Source organism: Meriones unguiculatus, assembly GCF_030254825.1.
Source record: "Meriones unguiculatus strain TT.TT164.6M chromosome 13 unlocalized genomic scaffold, Bangor_MerUng_6.1 Chr13_unordered_Scaffold_51, whole genome shotgun sequence".
Taxonomy (NCBI): Eukaryota; Metazoa; Chordata; class Mammalia; order Rodentia; family Muridae; genus Meriones; species Meriones unguiculatus.
The window spans coordinates 569,577-581,237 of NW_026843657.1; the positions used below are offsets into that span (position 1 = coordinate 569,577).

General features: G+C 35.1%; 2 protein-coding genes across 2 annotated transcripts; both read left to right on the forward strand.

Moving 5' to 3' along the window:
* Positions 1–2,701: 2,701 nt before the first annotated feature.
* LOC132651363 (zinc finger protein 431-like) lies at positions 2,702–3,070 on the forward strand (the record flags this gene model as incomplete). Its single annotated transcript, XM_060376586.1, has 2 exons — positions 2,702–2,816; positions 3,006–3,070. Coding segments are annotated over 2 exons (180 nt in total), but the record flags the coding sequence as incomplete, so codon positions are not given.
* Positions 3,071–4,870: 1,800 nt separating this feature from the next.
* On the forward strand, positions 4,871–5,113 carry LOC132651362 (putative zinc finger protein 833; the record flags this gene model as incomplete). The annotated part of the gene is made up of 1 exon (XM_060376585.1): positions 4,871–5,113. A coding segment is annotated over one exon (243 nt), but the record flags the coding sequence as incomplete, so codon positions are not given.
* Between the last annotated feature and the right edge of the window lie 6,548 nt (positions 5,114–11,661).

An 11,661-nucleotide genomic window follows, 5' to 3' on the forward strand; every position in this document is an offset into this window, starting at 1 on the left:
GCTATGAACATAGTAGAACAAATGTCCTTGTTCTATAATGAAACATCTTTGGGATATATTCCCTGGAGTGGTATAGATGGGTATTGAGGTAGAAATATGCCCAATTTTCTGAGAATGCACCAGTTTGATTACCAGAGAAGTAGTACAAGTTTGCACTCCCATCAGACCTGGAGGAAAGTTCCCTTTTCTCTACATCCTCACCAGAATGTGTTGTCACTTGAGTTTTTTTATCTTAGCAACTTCATTGGTGTACGATGGAATCTTAGAGTCATTTTGATTTCCATTTGTCTAATGGCTAAGGACTTTGATCTTTTCTTTAAGTGTTTCTCAGCCATTTGACTTTTCTCTCTTATGACTTCTCAGTTTAGCTCTGAACCCCATTTTTAAATTGTTTTTTTTGATTTGTTGGTGTTTAATTTCTTAAGTTCTTTGTATATTTTGGATATTACTTTTCTGTCTGATGTAGGGTTGGTGTAGATATTTTCCCAATCTGTTGACTGCTGTTTTGTTCTATTGATAATGTCCTTTGACTTACAGAAGCTTTTCAGTTTGAGATGCCATTTATTGTTGATCTCAGAGCCTGTGCTGATGTTGTTCTCCTGTGTTAATTAGTTCCAGAATTTTCTCCACCTTGTCTTCTATATGATTTAGAGTCTCTGGGTTTATGTGACGGTCTTTGATTCCCTTGGACTTCAGTTTCTGCAGGGTCATACAAAGGGTCTATTTTCATTTTTCTATGTGCAGACATCTACCACAATTTGTTTAAGATGCTGTCTTTTTTCCATTGTATAATTTTGGCTTCTTTGTTGAAAGTAAAGTTCCAATAGGGGTGTGGGTTTATTTCTGTGTCATTATTCCAATTTTATAGGATTGTACTGTTATCAAGGGTATTTTATTTTTCCACTTAAATTTAATGTTTGCTCTTTCAAGGTCTGTAAAGAACTGTGTTGGAATGTTGTTGGGAAATGGATTGAATCTGTAGACTCCATTTTTAAGAATGCTGCTTTAGAGAAAGGGAATAAAGGGAGCATTTGGGAGGGGAGAAGGAGGACGGATGCAAAGTGAATAAACCGTAATTAATAAAATATTTAAAAAAGAATGCTGTTTTTCTATGTTAATCCTATATATCCATGAGTTTGGGAGATCTTTCCATCTTTTGATATTTTCTTCAGTTTCTTTCTTTAAAGACTTCAAATTCTAGTCATAGAGGTCTTTCACTTCATCTTGTTTGTGGCTACTGTTCAGGGTGTTGTTTTCCAAATTTTATTCTCAACCCATTTTTTATTTGTATACAGAAGGAATAATGAAAATTTTAATTGTGCTCCCAGCCACTTTGTGGAAAGTGTATTTCAACTGTAGGAATTCCCTGGTAGGATTTCTTGGGTCACCTAGGTATACTAAGAAATCATCTACGAATAGTGATACTTTGAATTCTTCCTTTCCAATTTGTATGTCCTTTATAACCTTCAGTTGTCTTATTGTTTTGGCTAGGACTTAAGGAGTATATTGAAGAGATATGGAGATATGTACCTCATATGAGTGGAATTTCTTTAAGTTTCTCTCCAAATAATTTGATGTTGGCCCTCAGTTCGCTTTTTACTACTTTTATTATGTTAAGTGTGTGCCTGAATCCTTGTATGCTTGATTTCTCCAAGTCTTTTAACATGAAGGGTTGTTGAATTTTGTCAAAGCCTTTTTTTTCATCTAATGAGATGATCGTGTGATCTTGGTCTTTCAGTCAGTTTATATGGTGGATTACAGATGGATTTTCATATACTGAACTATCCCTGTATTCCTGAGATTAAGCCAATTTTTTCATCGTGTATATCTTTGATGTGTTCTTGCATATGTTTTACGAGTATTTTATTGAATATATTTGTGTTACAGACAGCTGTTAGCTGTCATATGTGTGCTGGGAATTTAACCCATGTCCTCTGGAAGAACAGACAGTGTTCTTAACTACTGAGCCATACCTCCATCCCCATGTTGCTTATTTATGATCAACATTTACATTGCTAATATTTTCATCTCTCCTTTTGTAATTGTTCAAACATACATTTCATTTTTAAGAAGATCATATTAATATTACAGTTTAAAATGAGGTACTTCAGGTTTCTAGACATGTATGCAGAACTGGAGTGAATGTGTAACTCTTTATAAAAAGTTGAGAAAGATCTTTAAGGTTTTTTATCTTGTTTGTTTGATTAATTTTTGCATATTGTTCAGGTTCTTATTATGTACCCCTGAGTGTCCTGGAATTTATTGCAAAGAGCCATCTACCGTCCACCTCTGTGAAATACACCAGCCTCTGTTTCCTGAGTGATTTTGGAATTAAAGTCATCAGATAATACACCCAGCCTGCCCATTCTTATAAGAGTCAGGAATCATTTATACTATTTTTCTCATGTGGGCTCTGTACTGTTTTTCTCTTTACTCTCTCTCTCTCTTTATCTGTTAATTGACATTTCTCTTGTAAGCCTATATCCTACTAAAAGGATGCAGAAATTAGAGAGGTGAACCTCACTGTTGAGTTTACTCCGAAAAAGAGTTGGTGATCACATTACAACTTGTGTGTCAGAAACTAAGTAGAAGAGCCACCAGAATACATTGAAAATATTGTAAAAGAAGGATACATTTCCAGTATTCTAAGTATCATACTTTCTGTTGTACATGTGTGTGGATATTTTAGACTGCATTGACCTACAATGATGTGCATGTGAACTTCACTCAAGAAGAGTGGGCTTTGCTGGATCCTTCCCAAAGGAATCTCTACAAAGATGTGATGCTAGAGACCTACAGGAACCTCACTGCAATAGGTAGGGCAATGAATTTTCTTTCCTTATTAAAATATGGGGAAACACTATTCATTATTGATGTGCTTCTGTAATTTCTCTTGAGGATAAGGAAGAATTAGATGAATCGATCTTTGATTGACCATAGATCACGACTTAAACTTTGTATTATTTCCAATAATAAAGCATACATTTTCTGTTACTGTATTTTAGGTTACAATTGGGAAAGTCATAATATAGAAGAGCATTGTCAAAATTCTAGAAGACATACAAGGTAATTTTCATTGTAAGCTGATATGAATATGGTTCTGAAAAAAATTTTAATATGTTCTGGAAGTTTGAAAGAGAAGGGACAGTGTAAATGATCAGTTTTAAGTGTATTTATTGATGATGACTAACTTGTTACTAAACTATGTACGTCCACGTTAGGTATTTGATGTGTGTTTGCAAGGCACTCCTCTAAGAAAGAATGCAAGGAATAATACTCACACAAGATCAATGATTAAATTGTTTACTCATTAGCGCTGAGGTAAAACTGCAATTTGTTTAGTATCCTACAACTCAGATATTGCCAAATGTATTCACAGTAAATAGGTGATGAAAGTATATCCAAAAGATTATACTAATCAACTCATCCATAGTAAAATGGGGTTACTCATATACTTGTAGTAATGTTGCTAAGTTTTGTGAGAAGGGCAGTTTTTTAGAGTCAGGAATGTTGTTGTGGAAAAACCATAATCCCTATATCACATGTCTGTGATGAACAAAAATCAAATGTGTGAATGCATCATGGAACCATGTCATTTATTATTATTCTTTTAATAATTATATCATATATCACAATGAGTACAAGTCATTTTAATGTGTGTATATTGAAAGAAACAATGTACGACCCAGAACAACTAAAAGGTATAAAACATCCATTTTGAGTGGATGTTTAAAAATTGATACCTATTGTGCTTTACATGGGCTATTTAGAGCTTCCAGCAGTACAAATAATGATGCAGAGGCTTTTTAATATTTTAAAGCTTAGGCAATTTACTGGGCAGATTCTGAACCTTTTTTTTTTCCCTAACACAAACCTAGCACAGTGTCTGAATGCATGGCCAGCTCTACTTCTTTGTTCATGGTCATGTCCATCTGTTAACCTCACTGTCATGTTGGTGAATGGTGTGTCATTTGCTTTCTTCTTCCCAGCAACCCTTTCTCACTCAGAAGTTCTGTCCTGCTTTTTGCGCCTTGCTATCACTTGTTAGCTCTTTATTATTTCCAATAGATAAGTAAGGAAGGGCAAAGGTTTACAAAATATACGACAGGTGATCAGCCATAGAACTAACAACACTATGATTTCATCAGTACTTAGCTGATTGCTGGCTCAGCAAAACAACCAGTAGAGGAGAACACTGTGAATGTAAAAATAATGATGAAAACTCAAAATGTAATTATCCTTTACTTTTAATTCAAACTGCAAAATTAAGTCATGTGGCAAAAACTTCCATTAGTGTAATGAATGTGGAAAAGCTGTCATATGTGCCAATTATCTTTGCAGGTATGAAAACAATCAATGTGCAGATAAACTCCCTGAAGATACTCAATATGAAGTCTTTGCACATCACAGTAGTCCCCACACATGTAAAAGTATGCATACTGGTGTGGACCACTATGAATGTAGCCTATATAGTAATGCCTTTGCAAATAAAAGTCATATCCTAAGACATAAAAGGATACATATAGGAGAGAAACCTCATGAATGTAACCGATGTGGTAAAGCCTATGCATCTAACAGTGATCTCCTAAGACATAAAGGAACTCACACTGGAGAAAAACCTTATGAATGTAATCAATGTGGTAAAGCCTTTGCATATAACAGTAAGCTTTTAGTACATAAACGAACTCACACTGGAGAAAAACCTTATGAATGTAATCAATGTGGTAAAGCCTTTGCATGGAACAGTGATCTCCAAAAACATAAAAGAACTCACACTGGCGAGAAACCTTATGAATGTAACCAATGTGCTAAAGCCTTTGCAGATAACAGTAGTCTCCAAAGACATAAAAGAAATCACACTGGAGAGAAACCTTATGAATGTAACCAATGTGGTAAAGCCTTTGCATCTAACAGTAATCTACGAGTACATAAAAGAATTCACACCGGAGAGAAACCTTATGAATGTAACCAATGTGGTAAAGCCTTTACACAGAACAGTAATCTCCTAGTACATAAAAGAACTCACACTGGAGAAAAACCTCATGAATGTAACCAATGTGGTAAAACCTTTTCACAGAACAGTCAATTCCTAATACATAAAAGAACTCACACTGGAGAGAAACCTTATGAATGTAACCAATGTGGTAAAACCTTCGTAGATAACAGTGTTCTCCGAAGACATAAAAATCCATGTTGCAGAAATCCTTATGAATATAACTAATGTCATGAAGTCATTTCATGTAAGACTTATCTTGAACAAGAACACTTATTGAAGTGAAACCCTATGAATATGACCAATGTGTGAAAAAGTTTGCATGCCATAATAATCTCCATGTACATATAAGAAGCACACTGGATAGAAACTTTTTGAATGAAATCAATGTGATAAAGCATTTTGATGTAATAGTAATCTCCTATGACATAAAGAATGCATACTAGAGAGAAACCTTATGAATGTAACTAAGGTGGTGAAGCCATTGCGTGTAACAGTAGTCTCCTAATACAAAAAAGAACTAACACTGGAGAGAACTCTTATGGATGTAATCAATGTGTGAAAGCCTTTGTATGTAACAGTCATCTCCTAATACATAAAAGAGCTCACACTTGAGAGAAACCTTATTAATGTAACCTATGTGGTAAAGCCTTTTCACATAACTGTCATCTAATGAAAACGTGCTGTTCACAATCATCTTCAACATCATGAAAGGATTCATACTGGAACGAAAGACTATGAGTGTATTTACATGGTGAAGCTACTCCACATTTGTATAATCTTTGTCATCATGAAAGAATTCATACAGAGAGAAAATTTATGAATGTGTTAAAATGGGAGACCTTTACACATATCTATATTCTACATCCTCATAAAAGTTTCAAAATGGAGAGAAAAATCTGAGAATATAATCAATATGGTAAGGCTTTTGTGTTCTTCTATTCACTGAATCCAATACAACTCAAATAGGTCAATACAGATGAAAAAAAAATATTGTCATCCAGTTTGATGAAGGACACATAATGTTGAACTGTGATGCCTACCCATCCAATGAGCCAGAAAGTTACAGAGGTTCTGAGCTTGAAAATCATAAACATCTTTAGCGTTTTACAACTGAATTATTTCCATCAGTCATGGTTTAGGCATATGGGATTTGTTTATGTCTTTGAGGAAGTCACCTGATGCAAAATGTAGGTTTAACAGTCAAAACATTCATATCCATTTGTTCTTTTGTGGTTAGAAAAAGTTATTATGTTTTAGGATAGAGAATCTGTGGTTTGGGTCAGTCATTTTAGTTAGGGGACCAAAAATCATGGTATGGAACAGTCATGTTTTGGGCAACAAAAGTTTAGGAATTAAAGTCGGTCAGCTATTGGGAAGTCTACAGGTTTCTTAGGGACTATGAACTTAAACTTATGTTCACCTTATAAATCAATGAAGGCTGGTAACTAAAAGGAAATACTTAGGACAAATTGCTTTTTCATGTTCCCACATACAATTTGCTTTTACGTGTAGTACATATCAAAGTCATGTTCAAGTATACAAATGGTCAGATAGTAGAGAGAAACCTTTCACATGCCTTCATGTGATAAAGCCTTTTCTTAATACAGTCATCCCCAAATACATAAAAGAACACACACTGCAGTGAAACCCTCTCAATAAGCAATGTGGTAAATCCTTTTCATAGGGTTTTCTTTGAAATCATTAGAAAAAGACATGCTGCAGAGAAACCCCATGAATGTAGTCAGTATGGTAATGTTTTCTGCTTCATGCTACCATTATATAAGAGTAAAAGCCTTACTGTGTGGGCTACATCTTAAAGCCTTTGCATATCACAGTAGTCTTTGAGAACCTAAAAGAACTCATTCGGATGAACATCTATTAGAATAAAAATTTTGTTAAGATCTTTGACCCACCAGGTTGCATTCAATTACACTAGATTATTTTCGAGAAAAATTCTAGCAACAGTGTATGCATGCATTTATGACATCCATCCTTATTTTGTTTCCAATTGAAATCTCATGGACCAAAGGCATATGAATTGAAACAGTAAGATAATATGTTTTTATTTCACAATTCACTTCAATTACATGAAATAAATCATCCAGTTGTAACATTTATGTGTGCGTATTAGTGCATTTTCTGTGACCAAACACAATGTCTAAGGCAACTTCCAAATATGTTGACTTTGCCTTATGATATGGTAGAGGATATGTGATCACTTTAAATTGGGCAAAACAAGTGTCATACATGGCAGCTAAAGTAGGAAGCTTGGAGCTCACAACCTCCACCTACAGCATGAAGCAGAGAGTGGGAACTACAGAAGGTATGCAGCTGAAAACTATCAAGCCCACCCCAAATAACATACTTCCTCCAGCAGGGATACATTTCTTAAACATTCCCAAATGATACCACCAACTGAGAAGGATTAATTTCTCTGACTTCAAACCTATGTGTTTGATTTCTGTTACATGAAAGAATTCATGATGAAGAAAACATTTGTAGATAAGCCTGTAGTTGCCGCCAACATATAAGTAAAACATTCATGAGTAAACATATATTCAAGAATTTGTTTTAATTTCCCTTATGTGATATGTTATGGTGTATACGTGCTAGTGAGAGTACAACTTATTGCTATTATGTACAACATCTCATATGTAAGTTCTTAACATGGAACACAAAGAATCTCATACTGGCCCTTATTTAGCCTGAAAATATATTTACGTATCTGCTAGTGTGTGAATCTGTATATACAGCAGTACAACTATAGAAACATTAGAAAAATCTGTAGCAGTGATATGGACTACTCAGGGATTGATCTCAAATCATCAGGCTAAACTAAATTTACCCACTGAGACAATTCTCGGACATTCACTTGCAGGTTTGAGAAAGTCTTAAGAACAAGTCTTTATTCCTAAGAAATAATGTGTCTTTGTCTATCCATGTGCCTGTCCATTCTAGTTTCCATGTAGACTAGACACACTAATTTTTCTCATACCAGGAATTATAGAAAGTTGTAAAAAAGCTGATGTAGGTCTTGGGAATGAATTTGTCTTAACTGCAAAGCCATGTATATAGTACTGTAAATATCTTAAATCTTAGTATATCATCTTGATGTCAGGAAGTAGAAAATAATTCATAGAAGAGAGCAATCTTATTTATGCAAAAGCGTTTATTACTTTGGACATAATAAATGTATTTATTTCCAAGAAAAGTAATTATTTACCATGTTCACTTCATTGTAATGGAGGAGATCACCAATTGTGGTTGTGGTCTAAATTTTGAAACATTGGAGTAGGTATTGAATTTGCTGTGTGTATAGCAAATCCATTCACAGAAGTTTTATTAGGTTCTGATATTCATTCTGTGGTGGCTGTTCATGTTCTAATGCATTTCCACTTGGTTATAGGAATTTTACTGCTGCAATGCATAGAATGGAATCCCCATCCTCTATGTGGTCCATTGCTTATTTATATCAGGCAGTGTGAGATCATAGTTTTCAAGGAAGTGTCTATGAGAACTTGTAATTTTTTTAAATGTTTTCACAAGTTCATTTAAGATGTTGGTTTTTAAGCCTTGCTTGAATATAAATAATTAATTGATGCTTAATAGTATGTGTGTACATATGTATGTATATATTGTTTGAAGTTTCATGCTTCTGCATGTTTCCCATATTTACTATATGGTACTTCATCTTGAAGTTTTGCCTTCTTAGAGATTTATCTAGAAGTGATAGTTAATGTAACAGCAACAAGATTTATTTCAAAAAGGCATCTTGTGTGTGTAATGGACTATTCATTCTTAGGCTATGACAGCTATATGAAGAATGTGTGATACTCTATGGGATCTCTTTTGGTCATGGTTATATGTTTTTCAAGTTTATGTTGTCTCTTGCATACCACAAGCACTCCCCACTAAGCTCATTGAGACTCATAAAACGTACTTGAAAAATTACATCAGTACAATATTGTCTTCTATTCTGATTATGAATATATTGTCATCTGAGGATGGAAGAAAATGAAATTATTTGAATAATAAATGCTACTTGCAAATGAAAATTATACACTCCTGTCTTGTTTTGGAATGTTAGTTATTTCTTAGGAGTAAAGACTTGTTCTTAAGACTTTCTCAAAACTGCAAGTGAATGTCAGAGAATTGTCTCAGTGGGTAAATTTAGTTTAGCCTGATGATTTGAGATCAATCCCTGAGTAGTCCATATCACTGCTACAGATTTTTCTAATGTTTCTATAGTTGTCTTGCTGTATATGCAGATTCACACACTAGCAGATACGTAAATATATTTTCAGGCTAAATAAATGCAAGTATGGTCACTGGCCAAAAGATTCTTTGTGTTCCATGTCAATAACTTACATATAAGATGTACATAATAGCAATAAGTTGTACTCTCACTAGCACGTATACACCATAACATATGTATGTGCACACAAACACACTCCAGCATTTTTAAATTTTTTTATTTCATTTTTATTGATTACAGTTTATTCACTTTGTATCCATGCTATAGACCCCTTCTTCTCCCCTCCAAATCTCCCTCTTCTCTTATGCTTCTCCCCCAGTCCACTGATAGAGGAGGTACTTCTATCCTTCCATCTGAACCTAGTCTATCAGGTTTCATGGGGACTGTCATCATTGTCTTCCTCTGTGGACTGGTAAGGCTGTTCCCCCTGCAGGCAGAGGTGATCAAAGAGCCAGGCACTGAGTTCATGTCAGAGACAGTCCTTGTTCCCATTACTAGGGTACCCTCTTGGACACTAAGCTGCAATGGGTTATATCTGTCGGGTACTACATTATCTCCATTTGTGGTCCTTATTTGGATTATGAGTCTCCAAAAATCTCTGTGCCCAGATTTTTTCATTCTATTTCTCTCCTTGTGGAGCTCCTGTCCCCTCCAGGTCTTTCTATCTTTCCCCTTGTTTCATTAGATTACCTGTACCCTGCCCAAAGGTTGGTTATGAGTCTCAGCATATGTTTTGATACTCTGCTGTATAGAGTTTTTCAGAGGCCCTATGTGGTAGGTTCCTGTCCAGTTCCTTGTTTCCTACATCTTCTGATATCCATCCCCTTTGCCTTTCTGAATGAAGATTGAGCATCTTACCCAGGGTCCTCCTTGATTTGCTTCTTTAGCTGTGCAGATTTTAGGATGATTATTCTATATTATATGCCTAATATCCAGTTAAAAATGATGAAATTAACAAAGGAATGCAGCCACTAATAGATGACTGAAATTATTTGTAGAATTTGAAGTCTTATTACTGTTCATTAAAAGGAAAATGGTTCCTTTGTACATCTTATTTTATCCTTTAATTCCTTGATTCAAGTATAGACCACTTAAAAATCATAGGTTGGCTCATAAGTGCATGTCTGTCATCCTAAACCTAGGTTTCAATGGCAGGGTGATCTCTCTGAGACTGAGGCCAGACTGTTACACAGAGTGTGTTCTCTGTTTGTTTGTTTTTGAGACACAATTTTCTTGTGTTGCTTTGGCTGTTCTGGACTCACTTTGTAGACCCAGCCATCCTCATAATCACATAAAACTGTCTGCCTCTTCCTGGTTGAATGCTGGGATTACAAGTGTGTGCCACCATGCCCAGCTCCACAGACAGTTCTAAAACAGCCATGGTTATGTAGAAATGTCATGTATCAAAATGATTTCAAAATGTAAACTATATTTCAAGTTATAGATGTTTTTTTCCTGAGGTATAGTGTACACAGGGATGCTAGAAATTTTCTGAATTTGTGTTCTCTGTCATTTGTGTAAGTGAGAAATATAGCATTGAATTATCCCCTCATTGATCAGACATCATGATTACCAGATGGCATTGCCTCCTGAGCAATCTAGTTTCCTGGCCTCATTTACTTCATTTTCAGTTAAGAACTTGTGGTCATAATCTCAGGGGCATTTCTGTCCATTTTAAAAATTTTACACATATTTCCACCTGGCTTTGAGCAAAGAGTGCCTTTTGAGCTCAGATTTTACATTTTTATCACATTCAGAATAGGACTTAATTTAGCATGGTTCTGAATAGAGAACCCGTATTTGAACATATCCATATGCCCTAAGTTAAATCCCAGTGCTTGCTATGTTGAAGAAAACCATTGCTTTGGAAAGGACTCTTATGTTCTTCTTGCCAGGAAAATATCTTTCTCAGGTCTTGTGTCTTGGCTGGTGTAACAAAACACCAACAACACAGGCTCTAAGCAACAATCAATAAATGGGACCTCACGAAGCTGAAAAGCTTCTGTAAAGCAAAGGACACTGTCTACAGAATTGGAAAGAATATAAAGTTCACTAACCTTATATCTGACAAAAAGGCTAATATCTAGAATATATAGAAAACTCAAGAAGTTAAACAGCAACAAATCAAGTAATCCAATAAAAAAAGGGACACAGAGCTAAACAGAGAATTCTCAATAGACGAATGACAGAGAAACACTTAAAGAAATGCTCAATGCCCTTAGTCATCAGGGAAATGCAAATGAAAACAATCACGAGATTTCACCTTACAGCCATCAGAATAGCTAAGATCTAAAGCTCAAATAACAATACATGCTGAAGAGGATGTTGAGAAAGAGGAACCTTTCTCCACTCCTGGTGGGAATGTAAACTTGTACAATCACTATGGAAATCAATCTGTCACTTTCTCAGA